General features: G+C 49.0%; 2 protein-coding genes across 13 annotated transcripts in view; one reads left to right on the top strand and one right to left on the bottom strand.

Annotated features, from left to right (window-relative positions):
- The window catches only part of CUL1 (cullin 1), a 90,805-nt gene extending 89,561 nt beyond the window's left edge, over window positions 1-1,244 (top strand). For both annotated transcript variants that reach the window (XM_032483273.1, XM_032483272.1), the window contains exon 22: window positions 648-1,244. In XM_032483273.1, the coding sequence (XP_032339164.1) occupies window positions 648-728 (81 nt within the window). In that variant the 3' untranslated portion in view covers window positions 729-1,244. The remainder of the gene's footprint in view (window positions 1-647) is intronic.
- Window positions 1,245-5,398: 4,154 nt separating this feature from the next.
- Window positions 5,399-20,206, bottom strand: part of EZH2 (enhancer of zeste 2 polycomb repressive complex 2 subunit) — a 55,125-nt gene continuing 40,317 nt past the window's right edge. For 10 of the 11 annotated variants that reach the window (XM_032483261.1, XM_032483264.1, XM_032483262.1 and 7 more), the window contains 12 exons: window positions 16,394-16,485; window positions 14,775-15,015; window positions 13,967-14,136; window positions 12,962-13,056; window positions 11,903-11,943; window positions 11,379-11,504; window positions 10,498-10,676; window positions 8,456-8,551; window positions 7,766-7,847; window positions 6,829-6,909; window positions 6,665-6,749; window positions 5,400-5,724 (listed from right to left, as the gene is read on the bottom strand). In XM_032483261.1, coding sequence (XP_032339152.1) covers window positions 5,664-5,724; window positions 6,665-6,749; window positions 6,829-6,909; window positions 7,766-7,847; window positions 8,456-8,551; window positions 10,498-10,676; window positions 11,379-11,504; window positions 11,903-11,943; window positions 12,962-13,056; window positions 13,967-14,136; window positions 14,775-15,015; window positions 16,394-16,485 — 1,349 coding nt within the window. In that variant the 3' untranslated portion in view covers window positions 5,400-5,663. Of the gene's footprint in view, window positions 5,725-6,664; window positions 6,750-6,828; window positions 6,910-7,765; window positions 7,848-8,455; window positions 8,552-10,497; window positions 10,677-11,378; window positions 11,505-11,902; window positions 11,944-12,961; window positions 13,057-13,966; window positions 14,137-14,774; window positions 15,016-16,393; window positions 16,486-20,206 lie in introns of all 11 variants that reach the window. The other variant, XM_032483266.1, reaches the window with a different exon arrangement.

Genomic DNA, 20,206 nt, shown 5'->3' with positions numbered 1-20,206 from the left:
ACACAGAGGTGCCAGCTCCCGGGTGCTGGGCCTGCTGACCTCCCAGTAAACACACCCCGACGGAGAGGCAGCCATGCCTGCGTCCCAGGTCAGGGCCTCTCATGTCCCCACTGTCACGGGGCTGACACGGTAAAGCAGGTGGCCTGCCCTGAACACCACGGAAACAGTCCCGGCAGTCCCCACTCTCCTGTGTCTGCTACGCCCAAGGGAGACTCATCTCTGGCACGTGGATCGTGCTCCGTGGAGGCCCCTGGGTGAACCTCACAGACTGACGTCCACTATAATCGGGGTCGCTTAAAGGAGGCAGCTCTGTCCCCTCCTAGAAGCTGAGGTAGGCGGCTCCCCAACAGCTGGGGGCTGGTTTGCTCAAAGGGATCCCACAGCCCTGGTCCTGCCAACAGCCCCCCAGGTGAGGCCGGGGGTGACAGGAGAGCCTGGATCCCCCACACTGGCCCCGGGGGCCCCCTGCAGGGAGGCATCTTGGCCGCCCAGGGAGGAACTCCGTGCTGAAGGGTTGCTCGGGGGACCTGGCTCCCCACTCAGCTGTCGAGGGGTCTGTGGTGGGGGGTGGCTTGTCTCTGTTCTGACAATAAATGTGTTTTTCTTCCCCATTCCCTCCCTCTTCCCTTTTTGAAAATAACGCCCAGAAATGCATTGACATTCTGATCGAGAAAGAGTATTTGGAACGAGTCGATGGTGAAAAAGACACCTACAGTTACTTGGCTTAGCCCTTCTAGAAGGGTCTGCCTGTGCGAGCGCAGCACACAGTTCCTGGTGGGAGGGACGGAAGCCAGTTCACAGCAGCCAGCCTGCCCTTCGGGCCTCCCTGCGCGGCCCCGAGACCCGGACTCCCATCGGCCGGTCTCAGGTGTGCATCAGAACTGCTCAGGATTGCGACACTCAAGTCTGTAAATATGGACACCAACGCCATTTAACCTAATTTAAGAACAGAGGGGACTCGAACCTTCCACGCTGAGGGCTGCATGCTACTGCATTTAAATCAATACATTGGCTACATGATTAACAGCTGCCGTCTGAGGTGGCACGTATGGTGTCGGCGGCACTTTGAGAGCAAGTCCGAACGGACCCACGTGTAATCTGCTATGAAAAACCATTTGTATAGTGTGTTTCATTTTTTAATGTGTGAAAATAAAGAAAATTAAAGGATTTCTGTACAAGTCGCATTTGGTTTTGTTTTAAGTTTTACTAATTTCTATCTGTAAATAAAAGACATAATGATTGTGCAAACTGCTATCCCCAGTGTCTTCCTGGAGTCTGCAGGGCTGCGTTCTTGAGAACTGACGTTTTGAAGCTCTTAAATGTCGAAGCCCCTTTGTCATCTTTCTTTTCTCAAGCATTTGTGCTCACTTCTGTGACTTTCTCCAGCGACTCAAAGGCAGCACTCGGGACTCAGCAACTCCCACGGCTTCTCTTTTGACACCGGCGAGGCCTGAACGGGCTCATCCTGACCCCTCACACGGGACAGTGTCCACTTGTCACCGGTGGGGAGACTGGCGAGGAGGGGACTCAGCACTGGTGAGCACGGGGCCGGGCACCTGCCTTCCGCTCTTCACCGCTTGTTAAACTGTTGCTCCTTTTAAGATGAACCCACCAGCGTCTCCTGGTTGAACTCCTGGACCTGCCTCACCTCTGGGCTGCGAGGATGCAGCGGAGGGCTGAGCTGTGGCGGGTCGGGCCCTGCCGGTAAGTCGGGCGGTGCTCTGGGCGGGCTAGAGTCGCTCCTCCAGGGAGGACGGGGCAGCTGCCCCCACGTTGTCCCTGGAGGAAGAGGCGAGACCCAGGCCACCTGGGGCGCCGGCCTGGCCCGCAGCCTCCTTGTCCACAGCCCCCAGGTTGCTGATCACACCCCATCGCTCGCTCACAGGCCCGCCATGCAGTCGATTCATGTCCCGAGACCAGGAGACACAGGGGAGGTGGTGGCAGGTCCTCGCAACCCAGCGGGTCTCCGTGCTGGGAAGACGAACCAGCTTCCCAGCGGCGCTTCCGTCTCCGCCTGCCTGAGTCAGGGTTACCGGCGCGGGGCCGACGCAGCTCAAGGAATAAGCAAAAGGTAAGTTCTTAGAGTTTTGGGGCCAACCTGGCACCTGACAGGTTAGTTTAAAAAAGTTAAAGGTTAAACGGGTTATTAAAAGCTGTGGTAGTAAGAGGCTAAACGGTTTCCACTGCTTTGAGTGTACTTCCTCTTTCACACAGTCTTACAAAGGTTCCTGGTGTACGAACCAAGCAGAAAGCGCTGCCACCGCCCTGGGGACCCGCCCTCCCCCCGACCCTGAAGAGCCCCGAGGATGATGGGGAAACTGCCCAGGAGTCCCAGGCTGGAAGCTGGGGCCACTGCTTCTGGGACAAACTGCTGTAAATCACCACCAGGGAGCCACTGGCAGAACTTGTGTCTGAGGCCCATCAAGGCTGGGCAGTTAAACTATAAGGTTCTGCTGGTGTCTTTGAATTCATCCAGGACAGAAAGCGCCCTGGCAAAGTCCTAGGATGTGAGTGAGCAAAGGCGGACGGGGTGGGGGACCGGGCGGTTGGCTCACATGCTCGGGTGGTACCTTGCACCTCCTCCTCAACACTGGCTCCCGTTTAACGGTGTGGAATCGAAGTCCCCTCAAGACTCTGCACCTCTTCCCCAAACCTCATCCCAGCCCGACGGGGACGGCCAGGGCCTCCAGTACAAGCTGCGGGAATCCCAATTAGCTGCCTTTTTCAGGATGACTTAGCAGTCTTCTGAAGATGTGTGGAGACAAATGCCCAGGTCTTCTGACAACTGTCTGGTGCCTAGTCCCTGTGGAAGTCCCCGCCCTGGGGGAGGGACGGGTGACAGAGCACTTGCATACCCACAGGGGTCAGTCAGTTGAAGGAGAACCACATTCCAGGCTGAGCATCTGTCACCACGGGTATCACCACCCAAGGGAACCACCCTCAGCCGGGAGGAGAGGTCGAGGGAGGACCATCCTTCCCGCGAGGAGGGTACTAGGCTCTCCTGGGCTGGGCTCTGGTCGGACCTCGTGCCCGCGTAGATGCAGATGCCAGCCAGTCCCCGCCAGTGCCCTTGTGAGAAGTAGCCTGAGTAGCGGCTGAGAGGACAGCAGACACAGGACCGAGAGGACCTGGACTCTCAAAGTGTTTTCACTGAGCATTTTTAAGGTGGCCTACCTATTTACTGAGGCATCTAATTTTCCTTTGAAAAAACTTAAGAGTATCACATCCAGATGAAAAATCAAAGACATGCTGACTTATAATTGAATCCCCCTTCTAATGACTTTTTTTTTTTTTTTAAGGCATGGCACTGCCTTGTCTGGGTGACTTCACTTTATATACGTGAAGCTCGTCTCTCGTGGGAGAATAGTGACTTGGTCCCACTGGGCGAGTGTGGACTGGTTTTTACAACCACTTTCTGCAGGTAAGATTGTATGGTTCCCATACAGATCGCAGGTGCTGTGTAGACAGACCCCTCACTGGAATCGTTAATCCTGGGGCTGGCAGCATAAGCAAGCATGTGATATTTCTGCTTATGCCCAAAGCTCTGAAACTTCCCCATGAAGTGCATTTAGACTGGCCACGTGTGGAGCCTCATCCTTGGCCCAGCTACAGCTTTGAATCCTCCGACTCCTTAGCCGACCTTTGGGGGGGGGGGGGGAACACCTGGGTGGAGATGCCAGTCACTGCTGGTCACTGCATGGACGCAGTGAAGGCTGGAGGCTGAATGATTCGGACAGTACTGCAAGATAATGAGGAAGCAGTGTCTAGGTAGATGACTGACTTTTGGAATCATTTACAAAACCCTGATAAAAGCACTTTGGCGAGCCGGACGGCGCGCTCACGGAGCCAGGACGCTGCTGTTGGACGCGTGGTTCTTCGTGACCATTAAGGAAAATGCACGGGGACAACAGAAAGTGACCGGCTGGGCAGCCTGTTGTTGGGCTGTCCTCGCCCTCAGTGAATGACGTGCGATGTTCCTGAACCATGGAAACTGCTTGCAATGTATTTGTACCCTGACGTGACAGCTCATGACACTCGTCCCTTAACTATTTTCTCCGATAGAGAAATGATCGGGCTTCTCCCGCGTACACTTGGGTAACTGGTACCTCAGTGGAGGGAGGAACAAAAGCACGCTAACACTTAGCTTTTGCCCAGATTTTCTGTTAATTGGGTATCTGAACACCCTGTGTGCTCTGGGATTCCTTCCCCCCACCCCTCGCTGTAAACAAGGGCAGATTTCAGGAGGCCCTCTGTCATCACAGGGGAAACAGCAAATGGGTGCAGGTCACGTGTTTCCGGTCAGTGTCCTTGGGGCCAGTGTCCACGGACATTCCGTATCAGGGTACAGGAAGCTTGCTGTGCGCTGAGAATACACACCAGCCAGTGCTCACAATTACTGGTCTCCGTCAGGACATGTCTGCTGCCGTCGGGTCTCTGCTGTATGACGTGAGCAGAGCCTCCCTGCATCCCCCACCGGGTGTGGCCGCCTGGGGACGGGCTGGGAGCTGCTAACAGCTGTCGTGGCTGGAATGAGCCCCGGGTCAGTAGTTAGTTAATTGTTGGCACCGTCCGTGTAGTGTTCCGAACAGACCTGCAGGGGGCAGGCCTCCGTGACTGTCAGCGGCGGAGCAGGCGACTCCATGGCCTGGCTGGGGGAGGGGGTGCATCAGAACTAAGCGAGGCACAGGTAAGGGCACTGCACGAGACTAGCATCTCAGGCCAGGTCTCCTCGCTGCCAGAGCTAAGTGGCGAACTCACATTGCGGTGGCTCGTGCCTCGTTGCACTAGGAACCAGAGTCTGGGAGACGTCTGCGTAACTGGAAGGGAAGGTAAGGTATAACTATGCTTCACACTACATGTTATCAGTTAGTTATAAATAAAAAATGTACGTAACGCGAGGACAAGCAACTCCAGCCACAGACTGCAGACAGCTGTCCCTCAGGCGGTGCGAGAGGCCGGCCGCTGCTCCACCTGGCCCCCAGGGCAGCACCCCGTTTCTGTTGTCCTCCAAGAAGGTATAAAACTGGTTCTACCCGTTCCTATTTCTGAAGGACTGTGGAGCTAGGCAGGGTCTCAGAAATCACCTTGTCCCATGGAGAACGAAGCCTGGAGGGAGGGTACGCCACGCGGCTGACAGGGACACATCGCACCCTGGTCTCAGACACAGGTAGAGTCACGCATGGGTAGGTAGCTTCTTATTAACAAGTAATATATTCACAGCTGTACTTCATATGTGAGCATATCTCTCTTATAAATAGGCAAATTATTATTAATAGGCACTAGTAGTTAAGATTTGTAGGATGACTACAGAAAAACCAAAGGAGGTCAATGATTTTCCCAATAGAGGCTCAGTCCTTGTCTAAAATCAGCTGGTGATGCTGTGACAGATAAGACAACAAGAAGTTCAAGTATTCTTTATTCAAAGTTGAAAAATGTACCATACTGCATTATTGCAAAAATTCACTGGTACAAAACACTTTGCAGCTGGTGAGAAGGCAATAAAAAGTTGATTTTTAAACTCATTACTATAAATTATTCTTACAGTACTTTGCAAATTCAGAATTTCAAACTGCATTTTCTTTTCTAAGTTGCCCACAGTACTCGAGGTTCCTGAAACTAAGGCAGCTGTTCCGGAGAGGAGAGGGAGGAGGAGGTAGCAGACGTCAAGGGATTTCCATTTCTCTTTCGATGCCCACGTACTTCAGGGCGTCAGCCTGGCTGTATCTGGAACAGCAGGGGTAAGGGGTGAGTGCGCTCCAGCCGGGAGCTCCCGCCCTGGCCGCTGGTCCCTGAGGAAGCGCGCGTGTCCAGACACGGCCGCCCGCACAAGCCACCTTCGTCGAAGGTGCAGCAGGCAGCTGTGTCCTTGGGAACATTCCAGCTGAAAAGTGGGTGCGCTCTGAACTGGACAGCGCTGTTAGGACGGCCCTTCCCCCTGCGCTCTCCCTCTCCAGCTGGGCCCACCCGCATCACGTCACAGGCCTGACCCCGGGGAAGGCGGAGTGTGACTTGGGCTCCCAGTCAACAGGGACCCAGAGCAGCCAGGGCTGGTCACCTCCCCATGAAGAACCAGGACACAGCCTAGCAAACAGAGGCCAGAAGAGGCGTGTTGTGCGCCCCCCACCCCTGGACAGAGCCTGCAGGAAGGGCCCCCCCCCCCCAGCTGCTCCTCAGTGGGAGGGGCCACGGCCCAGAGGGAGGAGCCGCGGCGCCCTGGCTCAGGGAGGTTCGGTGAGAGCTCACCTTCAGCCGGGCTGCAGTTTTGGCCCCTGAAAGCGGCCACACGGGGCCCCCAGGTTAAGACAGCTCAGTCCTCCCAGAACTGGGCTTCTGGACAGGATGGCCATTCAGCCCCAGGACTTATCTTTAAACACAGTCAGATGACTGTCTAGTTGGACATTTCAGAACTTGTCCATTGAGCCCCCAGAGCCTGACGGTGTGAATGCCCAAGGCTATGACCACCCCTAGGGCCCCCTGATGGCTGGTGTGGCTTTTCCCCGCACAAAGGAGCCAGAGGGTAAAAATGGCTCCTACTTTAAAAATAAACATTACCTGTATGACACATTACCAGACAGTATAACCTAACTCCCACCACTGCCCACGGCAAACACTGACCGGCAGTCAGTCCCTCCAAGGACAGGAGCCCCAGCACGGAGCTACCAACCTGTAATCAAAAAACAGCTCTTCACCAGTCTGGATGGCTCTCTTAGCAAAAATCCCTATCCTGTGGTCGCCGTTCACCATCATCACTGGAAAGAGACATGGTGTCAGGTTAGCGGACGCAGGCTGGGAGGGGACTGATGGGGACTCCGCCCCAGGGGCACCTACCTTTTGCATAGCAGTTTGGATTGACTGAGTGATTTGCAAAACGAATTTTGTTACCCTTGCGGGTTGCATCCACCACAAAATCTAAAGAGAAAAACACAATTTCAGTTACAGATCAGTGGACACAAAGTTATGATGCTTCTGGAAATACAACTGGTTCTAGTTCTTTAGGCTTTACCTTCAAAAGCAAAAGGGATCAAACAACGTCACCCAGTATGAAATGACATTCAGGGGAAAATGCTGTTCTAGGTTAGAATTAACAATAATTGAAGGTATTTATATCAGCTATAAATTTACCTTATTGAGCAAAACATGCAAAAACTGGAATCTAAATTCTACCCGACATCAGGAATAAGCATTTTCACATTTAAATGACACTGTCTTCCTCATCCTGCTTGTGGAACGTGTTCGTTAAGAACCCAGCCTACTGCTTCAGCCGAGGCGCTGTGACGGCAGGTGTTCACGCATCTGTGTCGTCTTCGCGGTCCCCACCAGGGACGCTGCCTGCACCTTATGTTTCCCACCCAAGTTCACTGTCTGCAAAATGCAGCTTCCTTTATTGCGAGCACCCAGGGGAGGTTTGGAGCTGCTTCAAAAGTCTGTGCTCCCAAGGTCAGAGACGGACTCCCCAAGGCACGAGGGCACCAGACCTGAGCACCAGGGCTGCCGTGGCCTCCCGCCCCCACCCGGCCGGCCCAGAACGGTGCTCCCCCCGTGCGTGACCCCTCCAGCCCAAGGGAGCCCCACTCCAGTTACTGGTCCAACCTCGTGGGCTCTCGAGCAAACGGCCCTTCCCTGAGCCTGCGGTAAGAAATGCCAGGAGCTCCTTCCAGACACAACGTTGACACGTGGGGCCTCCGACGTCACTACTGAACCCTTCAGCCAGCAAAAGGGCTCCCAAGTGCAACCCAGGAACCAAACGTCCCCAACTCAAACATACCATTGTTCAAGTTGAACAGAAAGCTGCACATGTATTTATCATAGACTTTCCCTCTTCTGTCTGCTTCATCTTGAGAAATAATCTAAAAAGATAGGATGAAAGGGCTTTGGATTAGGTGAGTCTGGTAGGAGAACACACCCAGGCTCGCCTCGAGGCCCAGGGCCTTGCGGAGACGCAGCAAAGCGTCACTACGGCCACCTCCGCTCTTCCACTCGGCTGCACGCCGACATGTCAAACAACAGCGATGTTTTAAGGACTCTGACTAAGAAATACTTCCACATCTAAATTGAGTGATTAACTCAGTAAAATACAAACTGAGTGGGCTAATCCCCAGACGAAGCCGGCCCTGTGGTTTATCCTGACGCCACAACCACAGGCGCACACAGCAGACAACGCTGTTGTCTCTAGGTCCTTGTCAGTGAGGCTGTGGACCAAGCGGAGCAGACTCTACACTGTAAAGCCCTTGTCCCCCAACCCCCGGCCATAAAAGCTCCACTGAGAGGAGTGCTGAAGCAGTCCAGCTACCAAGCAAATCAAACCCAGAAGTCCAAGCTGAAAAGGCTTTTAAAATTCATTTCTAATCCAACCCAATGGGCCTGCCCCATAAAACCCCATCCACAGCGGTTATTAGAGGTGACACGTGTGGACACGTGTGATGAGTGCACGTCACACTGTCTGACTCTGCCTTACCTCTCCACAGTATTCTGAAATGAATTCATTTTTCTGTACAGGGTCTTTGATGAAAATCCCCCAGCCTGCCACGTCAGATGGCGCCAGCAACAGATGCTAGAGAATAAGAAACACAATCGTACAACCCAAGGAGCTTGAAGACGGACAACTCAGATGACGGAGGAAGCGGGGCCAGTCCTTGGACCGTCCGTCCTAAGCAGTAAGTCCACCAGGGACGGAGTCGGCCAACAGGCAGGCCGCTCAGCGGTCAGCTTCCCACGTGTAGCCAAAGGGGCTGACGAACTACAGAAAGCGCGCTTTGGTTTTCTGTGAATCCAGCACCGAGTGAGCCGTGCTCTCCCCCATCACCAGTGCTGGTGTGGGGCCCCGGACGGCCAGCCCTGCACCAGGGGTCCTGTGACCCTGCACATCTACTCCCGCAGTTCCTTCAGCCCTTGACTTCCGACATGCACGTCACAGGGGGACACCTAGCCCCCCTCCCCACGCCGGCTCCTGCGGGGCCCGTCCAAACCCCACAGGCCCTGCTCCTGCTCCTCCACTGACTTTCATTCCTCCCGAAGCTGCCCCTCCTTCCAGGGCAGTTTCCTCCTGGACGGGCCCTTCCTCACGACAGCACGAAAAGCCACTGTGAGGCAGTGGCACAGCCTCCACGCCAGGTCTCAGATCTTAGCTGATGCCAGGACGACCAGCGCTGCCACCTTTACAGTCAGGGATTCATTCCCGAACGTCCTCTAACTTTCGTTGTGGCTCATCGTTATACTTTCATTCCAAATGTCCTTGTGACCCTTACAGACTCCCTGATCCCACAAGCTCCCCGTCTATTCCTGTTCCGACCCAGCCTTCACTCACCTGTCAGAGGAATGCACCTCCCTGACCACTCACTCACTTAGCTAAATATGGTTAAGCAAATGAAATGCATCTGGTAAAGGTATCTACACAGTTTTCTGTTTTAGGAGGTAAAAGACGTCTAGGAAGACGCGTCAGTGTTAGTACTGTCCACTCTCTGGACCAGCTGAAGGGAGGGGCTTATCACACAGTGCAAAGTACGGGGCGGGAGAGAAATGAGACTGCTTAGGGCTGAGCCGTGGGAAACTGCCGACGTCACTGTGACGTGATGACCTGGAGTAAGACGACCTCGGCGCTGGCTACCACCACAGCCAATAAAATAAAGCCATGCCAGAAACAGCTGGTAGATGAGGGCTCACGGTAGTGTGAGCTCAGTTACATTACAGTCAGCGCAAACCCGAGAGACGCATATACCACACGCACATGGTATGGTCACTCACGGCACGGGGTCTGGAAGCCAGGATGCCTGGATTTGAGTTCCTGCTCCTTTCCTTACAAAGTCTGGTAACTCTGGGTATAATGAGTTCATACACAAAGCACTTACACCAGTGCCTACTCTATATTATATAACAAATGTCAGCTATTATTATAAACATGACTAATTGAAGAAGAAACCCATCATTTACCCTAAAAAACGAAGATTCTGAGCTTCCCCAGTGTATGTCACTTGTTTCTCTTGCTCAGTAATAAACTCCCTGGTTGCTGCACTGAAAATCAGCTCCGTGCAACTGCCAGACCTGCGTTATATAAGTCCTGGCTGTGTGATTTTCAAGGTTATAAAAGAAACAGGAACTAAGTCTGCAGAAACTACCCTGGGAAGCTCCATCTCACTCTGCACAAAAAGGAACCTTGAATACTATTTGATAAGAACAGGTCTCTGTATTCTGATAGGAACACCATTCATTTGCTTTCAGGAGATTAGCTAAACTACCTGTTCTATTATTAGCTAAATAAGAAATTCAAATCATCTATTAAACAACTAGAAAAATACCTTACTCCAAAGCAGATACCATCAATAGCTGCTTCTCAGAATGTACTGGTTCATCTTTACCAAACTGTCCTGCAGATCAGCCAGCGTCCTTCTGCTGGCTGCACCATGCAATGATCACTTTCCCTTTTCTGCCCCAGCTAAACGCTCTACAACTGCCCAGGCACCCTCATCTTTCAAGGACCAACCCAAAGTGGTCGCGCCGTACCTTCTTGGACCCCCGCTGGATGCTGCAATTCTTGCAGGACACGTTTTTACTGTCCCAGTGGTCGGCGGCTCCACAAGTGAGGCAGAGGTCAGGGTCGCATTCCCGGACAGCCAGGTAGCAGGGGCACTGCTTGGTGTTGCACTGTGCTTTGCAGCGGCACCCGGGAAAGCGGTTTTGACCTTCAGAGAGATGTCCTTCATTAAACGAAAACTTGCCTAACGTAATGGCGCAGATGGAGTTTTGTGCTCAGCACCTCGTCACCTCCCAACAACCTGACTATCCCACCAGACAGATGAGGAAATGGGAGACACAGGAAAGTCAAAGCTGTCCACACTGAAAAAGACCACTGAGCTCCCCTCTCTTCATTTTTATGGGTTAAATGGCATGTGTACTTAAAGTTGTTTGATTCATAAAATAGGTGTGAAGGAAGGATTTGGACTACGTACTCTCCGTGTTTCAACCATTCTGAGTTCTCGGCACTTGCTTGGTATCTGAGTTTCATTAAACTACAGTCATTACCCTTCTGCTACAAGACTAAACCCACCTAACTCTTGACATTTCTGGTGCCCCAAAGGTATCTGGGTAGCTATTTCTATATTCTGCTTCCAGTCTGTGCCAACTTTACTGTAATTTAAATTAAGTTAAATGATCAAAGGGGGAGAAAGCTCCTTTAATTCACTTTGCCCAACCTGCCCACACACACGCTTAGCCAGGAGATGGGCCATGGGCTCCACGAATCCTAGTGGCAGAACTGAATTTCCCAAAGGAAACAGCAAGTAGGAGCTGCCATGTCCTTGTTTTGACTGCAGTTATGGTTTTAAACTGCTGACCAAGAACCTGTTTAATTCTCATGCAATTACATCGAAACAACACATACTTACACTCTGAACTACACTGACAAAACTTTTCACAAAAATTCTGTGCTATCACACATGGGCACGAACTGTCGCAAGGCTGCCGTGGATGGTCACAGGGTTGATAGTTGTAAACGTGGTTGGAGGAGCCATCTGCACAAAGATAACACCACCCATGTCAGTTCAGAGAGGTGGGAGGTGATTGCACACGACCAACAAGAACACGTTCTCCCTGCAACCTTCTGAGCTTAGCAGGTTTCCTCGCTGTGTCTGTTACACATCCTCCTGTTTACAGAGTAACAGGAGAATTGCCCCCTCACCCCCCGCAAGAGCTCAGGAACCCCAGAGGCTGTCCCACATCTCAGTCAGATTTCCAGACTTGTTCTCTTTTGACTGGAAATTAATCAGCAGACAGTCTCCACTTAAACCGGTTTAGTGTACAAAAGTCAATTATATCAGAATATCCTAACCCCAATCCAATTACTGTTCTAAGACAAATGAGAAGTAGACATCTTTAAGTTAATAATGAAGTTGAACAGGAAGATGCTAACCCTTCTTCAGCTGTATTTTTCTGCAGTGTGCAGCCCACAACCTGCAAAACACAAAGAAAATAAAACACCATCTTCTTCGTGACGCCAGGGTGGACGGTCAGTGTCAACAGAAGCAACTGAAGCAGGTCGGTCTGCCGTGGAGAGCGCAGCGCTTTACCCCAAGTGACTCGAAGGAAGAGTCACACTACCTGGCTGACATCTGCCGCCGTCTGTTTGGAGCAACCTGGGAACAACGTGATGGCTTTGGCCTCCTCTGACAGGTGGCTGGGCCCCGTGGGCAGGGCACATCCGCCTCGTGGTTTATTCTGGTATAAATGATACTGATACAGCGTACTTTCTCTAATTTCTAAATCTTCAATCATTTCAACTGAGCTAGGTAGTCAGAAATAATCCAACCAAAAAATGCAAAAGTATCGACTGAAGCCTAAATTCCTGTGGGAAAACTTACAAGTTTTTTTGTTCTAAATTAACTTGGCCCTACATTTATTAAAGAAATAGAACATGAATATGTAGACAATCTTGGGAGCGTAATCTAAATGTTTCCTTAACCCAACTAGGCTTCTCTCTTAAAAAAAAAAAAAAAAGGTGGAGGGGGGAGGGTGGTGATTAGAGCACAGTCCAGCCATGATTTCCTACCTCGACACTTAAACCGCTCCCCTCCCAGCCTGCATCACCTGCTCACGCAGGCCCACAGCAGAGCAAACACGGGGAGTCTCAGAATCAACGCCACACATGTGGGAAGTCCAGGCTCCAGAGTGAAACCGGCTCAGAGCGGACAGCGCCCCAAGGTCCCCAGAGCACCGCTGAAGCCCCTGTTTCTGTGGCCTCTACTGCAAAGCTACTGGTTAGCTCTTCTGAACCAAAACAGAGCAGAGTAAGTGTACCTTTTATGACTCAACACACCCCACCTCCTGCCTGCCGCTGTGTTCTTACAGAAAAACACCAGCAACTGCCCGTGGAAACAAGACCCTACAGGCTTGAGGCCGCTTGAGCTTCTTTCCTAACAGAGGGAGTGGGGCCGCCCCCGCCCCTCTGAGCGCCCGACCGCGGCAGACTCACCGATGTTTCCTCTTCTTCTTCCTGGGAGGGGTGTCCACGTCCTCGGCGGGGGCCGGAGCTATGACACTGGATTCTTTGACTCGAAACTCATACACCTGACAAGAGGCACAGTCACAGGGCCGTGAGGATCGCCAGCTGAAGCAAACCCGTCCCCTCCTCACCCACGCAGGGCAGGGAGAGCAGCTGCAATTACGTTCTGATCACGAGTCAGGAGGCTCAGTCTAAATTCCTCCTGGTTTTTAAAACCCACTGCCGCCTAGATCCCTCCCAGGGCTGAGCCCACTCTGGGAGGGGTCTCTCTCCTTGTCTGTACTGGTGGGTTAGGGGGTGGGTAGGCCAGGTGGGACATTTCAGAGGGCCTCCTGAAATCCCCAGGTCCCAGGGGAAAGGGAAGAGGCAGAGGAAGGGCTCAGAGGGAGGCGGGCCTTGCTCTCACTGCCCTGCTGAGAGAACTCGGTCCCTTGGCATTGTCGAGCCGCAGGTCCTCCAGCTCACTAATGAAGACAGCAGCTTTCCCACCCGTTCTCTGTCCCAGGGAAAGGTGACTCAGGTGACCAACAGAATTTAAAGGGATATAGTCCTAAACAGTGCAATATCCTGGACTGGATCTTGGAACAAAGAAAAGAACATCTGTGGAAAAACTGGATATCTGAAGAAGGTCTGGATTTTAGTTAATACATAAGAACACCAGTGTTGACACTGGGGCAGGGTGGGTGAAGAGTATATGGGAACTCTGGGCTCCATTTGCAACTTTTCCATAAATTGAAAATCATGCCCACATAAAAGTTTATTAAAAAAAAATAAAAACCACTGCCGCCTAACCTGAAATATCTAAAGTCGAAAGAATAATTTTCTTTCGGTTTCCACTCAGTGAAAAAAAGAAATTTACTTCTTTTCACGAGATGAACAGGAGCCTAATGGTACCAGGAATGTCCCTGTGTCTGGACAGTGCGCACCGCCCCCTCCACCTGGAGCCCTGGGGCAGCAGCGATGGGACACGCTTGCCTGTCGACAGGTTTTGGTCCCGATCAGCCTGGCGATGGCACAGAAGTTGTCGTAGTAGGTGCCGATGAGGACCCGGAACATGGAGGCCTCAGCGCCGCTCCACAGCACGTTCTCAGGGGGCTCGCTGTTGGGCTTCATCTTTATTGGTGTTTGACACCGAGAATTCGCTTCTATGAAACCAAAGGTACACAGTGGTCAAGAAACGGCAGTTAGGAAAAGGAAGAAGGAAATGGCAGCTGGAGAACAGAATTAAGACTTACATTCGGGTGTGCTTAAGAAAACAGGATGTGAATCATATCTGAGGATAAACTAAGGCCAGAACCTGGACCAGTAAGCTTTCCCCCATGGGAACCAGGGGACAAGCTCCCTCTAACACAGCTTTCCAAAATGAAAGCCAACGGGTTATACCATTAGGATTCACGCTGTGACTCACGGGGCTGAAAGGACAACGGAAATCCAATCAGTAACGTGCCAGAGGGTAGTTCTAACTCTCTCTCCTGACCAAAACTGCCCCAGACCAGCAAGACTGTTCAACCGAATGATCAGACTTTCATCACACTCTGGCTAAGCAAGAGGGGAAAGGGAAAATGACCCGGAGTAAAAATGAACAGGGTCGTCCACCCTCAAGCCGCCCAGACAGGCAAGCGTCCCAGGCGAGGGCGGGGTGAGGGGAGAGGTGCGGGTCATGGGATGCAGGGCGCCCTCGGGTTTCTCGCTCTGTGCAAAACGGCCCAGCTAGGGAAGCGACCCGGCCACGATACCCGCTCGTGCTCACCGCAGCAGGAGGGCCGGCGAGCGGCCGCCTCACCTGAGGAGCTGGAGGTCTCGTCCTTCTTCTCCTCCTCCTCCTTGTCGTTGCTCTCTCCCCCGGTCTCGGTCCCCGCCTCCCTGTCACTGTCAGTGTCCTTGGACTCCAGCACGCTGACGGTGGGGGTGCTGGGTCTGCTGCTGCTGTTGGGCAGCCGGCCTCTCCTGCGGCCCCCCGGCCGTTTGGGGGGCGTCTTGATCCGCTCGGCAGTGAGGGCGGCAGCAAACTCCTTTGCTCCCTCCTATAAAGGGAAAAGTGGAGACATCAAGGTAAAGTTCTGCAGCTCATTTCAGTGGAGGAGAAAAAAAATAGGACTGCATAAGCAAGTTAGTCCCATTTACCACAACATCTGGTTTTCACAAATAATCACGTATCTAATACGATTGTTTTCTATCTGCTTTTGACAGTCTGACGATTTCAGAAAGATAAACATGGATTCTATACAAAGCAGTACAAAATCAGGCAAGGAGACAGCTCTATGTTACCTGATTATAAAGTAAAATACAAAATATACTTCATGTAATACAGTCTATTTAAACGTGAACTTGAAGAAGAATCATAGACCTAACGTGCACCTAGAACCAGACTCTCCTTTCTCAGGGTCTCTTAAGCAAACACATCTCTTTCTACGGTAACTCTCAGTGTACACAGGACGACAAAACATATACACATGCTCCGCTCCGTCACTCCTGCCTCACTGCAGAACAGCCCGCTTTGCTCCCGTAGGGCACGCACGGCCCCAGAGAGACAGGAAGGAACTCGAACAGGCCGTGAGGGTTACGCTCTGCATTACCAAGTGCAGTAATCCCATCTCAGAAAGTATAAAACAACGGTCAGAGCATGGATTACAGAGAGACTACAGACACACTTTAGATGAGCCAAATAAAATTCTGCCTTGTAAAGAATATAAAACAGTGCCAAGAGTTCCATTTTTAGTGGCAATAGAAGGGAGAAGTTTGAGAGCAGCCAACAGTTTTATACTTCATTCTACAAAAACCAAATTGCTTAAAAATCGGATACCTTCTGCAGGTGCCATTCAATGAATCTTCTGTCCAAAATCCAACAGGCAATATATACCCACTTAGTTCCTAGGTAGGAGTGGCTTGGTTCAAAGAGGGGAAATGGTAAAAATAAGATAGTGCCCGTAAAAAACAACTTTTCTACCTCATATTTTCTTAAACCCTTACCTTTTCTCCATCATTATTTAAAAACAACAAAAAACAAAAACACACCACTTCTACGGGACCTATATAATACAGCTCAGATACAGTGGGTCTAAGACGCAAAGGGCTCGGGCTCTGACAAAAGCCTGGGGACCACTGCCTGCAACCATTGTGTCGCTGGGGGGAGCGTGCCACCTGTGCTTCCCATGCTTATGAGCTCTGGGAAACACCAGAGTCCTGGGCCCTACAGACCTCATGCTGAAGAGATTAACAGAGAATACGAGATTAAGGAAGGACTAGAGTGTGCGGTACGTTAAGAGCCACGAAGAGACATGGGTGAGAAATCTCTGCCCATCACGTGGCCAACAAAAGCATGGGAACGGCCAGGTTACCGCTGACTTCATGGGCCTCACCAAGTCCTGCAGTGCCCTCCAGACCCCTGCCGCGCACGCTTACCAAGTGCTGGTAACACTGCGGGCCGCAGGGCTTGTTGTCCAGGGCCGTCTCCGTGTTCTTCCGCTTATACGTGTTGGGTGTTGCGTGAAAAGCTGCAAGATAACCATGAAATACCCAGATATAACTATGAGACATTTACTTTCCCATTTCTCCAGTTCCAAAGGAAAAAGTCAATGAACACATCACACTTGTGCTGATGGGTGGCTTACGTCATGGAACTTCCTTCAAGCTCGTACTGAATTATCACCATGTATTGTCCTCCGGTCCCCCCAGAACACCTGAGCTCTAATTATAAACATCTGAGGCCTTAATGTCTCCACAGAAAACAACTGACACATCCTCTGCACAGTAATCAGACGTCCTCTTTTTACCAAGAGAATTCTGACATCTACAGTTTCTTGATTTCTAAAGAAAGGTCAGCAACCAGCTTGTCAAATGTGGGAGAATAGGACACCACTTGTTAAAAACCAGTTTCAGAGCTAATGCGGACAGCCTCAGAACCCTCAAATCCAATTTCTGTGAATCATACACAATTCAAGAACCCAGGGAGAGCCTGCGCAGTCAGCACCTTTCTACAGGGAAGCATGAGGGTCAGATAAAACAGGTTTTAGAAAAATGAAGTGTTTGAAACCGACAGCTCCTAAATAATATAACACAGGTTCACTCTGCAGCACGCTGCTACTTAACTAACCAAGTATGAAAGCACTGCAGTGAGGGCTTCAGTCGGCCTGGGGAAGCATGCTTCCCATGCACCAAGGCAAACACTAGAAACACCCTGCTCAGAATGAATAAGATGAAAGTTATTTCGAACAAAAAGTGACAAATTCATGAAATAAATCGTTTTTAAAATATTTGTTAAAAGGCATACTTAAAAGATTGTGATGAGCCAGAAGCCCATACCGACCAACATGTTTTTGGTTAAAGTTTTTAGTTCGGATGTCCCCTCTAGTACATACTACACTTACAGATTGATAGTTCTATCCCAATTCAGTGCAGAAGACACATCTGTGTCTGTGCACATACACGTACACAAATGAGGACAGCATCCTCTGCTGGTCTGGAGACAGAAGATGTCTCTCAAGTCAGGATGAGGTGACAGTATCCTCATCACAAGCCACAGTTACACAGCCTCCAAGTTAAGAACAAATTCAGGCCATAAAGGAAAAATTAACATACTAGTAACCAAAGGTACTTTAAAAAAAAATTAAAAGTACCATTCTTAATTGCACACTGCATTCAGCTAAAGAAAAAGAACTGTTCTAGGAACTAGATTTTCCTCAGCAGAATTTCAAACTTGAATTCTTTAGGAAAACTTGGTATATAAAGAATTCTCTCTCCTAGAAATGTCTTGACTATTTTAAATTTCCAGAATACTGAATATAATCTTTTCAGATAGGCACTTAAAGTACATGAACTAAGTCATTAAAATACATTTTAAACTAAAATAATACAGGGGAAAAAACTACATAAGATTCCCTGATCAGGAAAATTATTAGATGGAAAATTAAAGCAAGATACTTTAAATTTTTACAATAGGATAAGAACAGGGATACTGGGGGCTTTTTTAAATTTTTTTTAACTTCAAAAGCAACCTATAAAATCTAGGTGAACATTTTTATCTAAGTTTTCAAACAAAAGTAAGACTTATAAATTATAACATACAATTCTAAATATTCCCTAGGCCTGTACTTGAGATTTAAGGCCCTCTAATAGAAAAGATTCATGATCAGATACTGAGCTTCTGGCCCAATGAACTGCCAATCCCCTATCAACAAAACACCTTCCTTATAAAAGGCAGACACCCCTAACAACTAAATAACAAGTAAGGCCCAGTATCAGTAAGGTTACCAGCACAGAAATAATAAAAACAGTTGAAATCTAAAAAGGCCTCTTTCACCCAGAAATTTTAAAGTCTCCCTTGAACAATGAGTGAAAGAGGAAATACAAAATATTCCCTAAAATTCCTTTAAAAACAAAGCAACAATACCAAATGTCATAACCTAAAAGAGAAGCTGAAACTGTGCTCCAGAGACAACTCATTGTACTAAATATATATATTCAAAAAATAAAAATAACACAAACAGAAAAACAGTAAAAAAAAAAAAAAACAAAAAACTAATACAGTAGCTGATTCTGAGGGAACACAAAACAGATTTTTTAAATTTATAAACCAAGTCTTAATCTCATCAAGAAAAAGGGGGAGAATGAAACACAGAAGAATAATCACAGAAATAAATTAAAAGAATCATTAGAACACACAGATCAACGTTATAGAAATAAATTTCAAAACCTGAATGAAATGGATAAACTCCTAAAACTGACCCAGGAGCGACAGGAAATGTATATCCTAGCACTGCTGTCATTTAGCACGGCCATGAAGACGCAGTCAGACAGGAGAGAGAAGTTAAAGTTACAAAGATTGGAAAGAAGGCGAAACCATCCATAACCATAGGTAGTTTAATTACAGCTGGAAAACGCAAAAGAATCTACTGAGAAAGTATTATAAACAAGAACAACTCAGTAAGGTAGCAAGGTATGAAATATGGAAGGACAAAAGCTCAGCACATTTAGTGCCTAGAAATCTGACCAAGAATATACACCAACTAGAGGAAGAAAATCTTGAGGTTATTAAAGGATAAAAGGAGACATCATATAGTCAGACATAACCCTTATTTTTAAACGTCAAAAAAACCCCACCAAGTTTCTTCTGTATAGCACAGGGAACTATATTCAATATCTTGTAATATGTTTTATGAAAATGAACATATGTATGTATATGCATGACTGGGACATTGTACTGTACACCTGAAACTGACACATTGTAACTGACTGTACTTCAATAAAAAAATTTTTTTACCCTTTAGTTAAATAAAAAAATTTTTTAAAAAATAGATGTTAATTTCCTCCTGGACAGATAGACTCAAGGAACAGAACCCAAAGACCAGAAACACCCAGCACACATGGTGAAAGGAACAGAGGCAGCAGCTCAGGGCAGCCAAGGAGGGAGGGAGGAGGAGTTGGATCCAAAATTTTAACAGAATAAATTCCAAACTGATCAAAGGGCTAGATTTTTTTTTCTGTTTTTGTTTTTTTTAATGAAGTCTATAAAACGTTCTAGGAAAAAAAGCAAGAAACTCTCTAAAAATCTAAGAGTAGGGAAAGCCAACTGGTAAATTAAACAAACTTTAAAGGTTTTTTTAACCTTGCATATGGGATTTTTACCAAACAACAAACTGGGGGGAAAAAGTTGCAACTCATCTCAAGAAAACTAATTTCCTGACTATATAAAAGAGGTTCAAGACATCAAAAAGTCCAGAAAACCAGACGGATAAATATAGTTCAGGAAAAAAATGAAAGTCTCTTAAACATAAGAAGATAAAATGCAAATTAAACTATGCTAAAAACCATTTACTGATTTGATAAATAAAATCAACAATATCTGTATGTGTATGTATGACTGAAATATTATGCTATACACCAGAAACTGACACAACATTGTAACCTGATTATACTTTAGTTTTTTGTTTTTGTTTTTGTTTTTGTTTTTGTTTTTGTTTTGAAAAACATACTCTCCTGGCAGGGCTCTGGGAAACAGGGACTCTTAGTTTGCTGGTAGTTCTTTAAGTCGACAGGCCCCTACATGGCAGGTCATCTGGCAACATCTGCACCGAGTGGACCAGGTTAACTCACACTTGTGAGGAAGGACGGACAGCCCCACGCACGGTTAGTCACTGCAGTGCTGTCACAGCCCAAGGCTCAAAACAACCCAATGCTAACCCTCTGAACGAGCGACTCAGTTAAGTTATAGGGCCC

Source organism: Camelus ferus, chromosome 7 (assembly GCF_009834535.1).
Source record: "Camelus ferus isolate YT-003-E chromosome 7, BCGSAC_Cfer_1.0, whole genome shotgun sequence".
Lineage (NCBI taxonomy): Eukaryota > Metazoa > Chordata > Mammalia > Artiodactyla > Camelidae > Camelus > Camelus ferus.
Note: the sequence above shows the minus strand (reverse complement) of the source record. Positions and strands in the feature narration are given on the sequence as shown.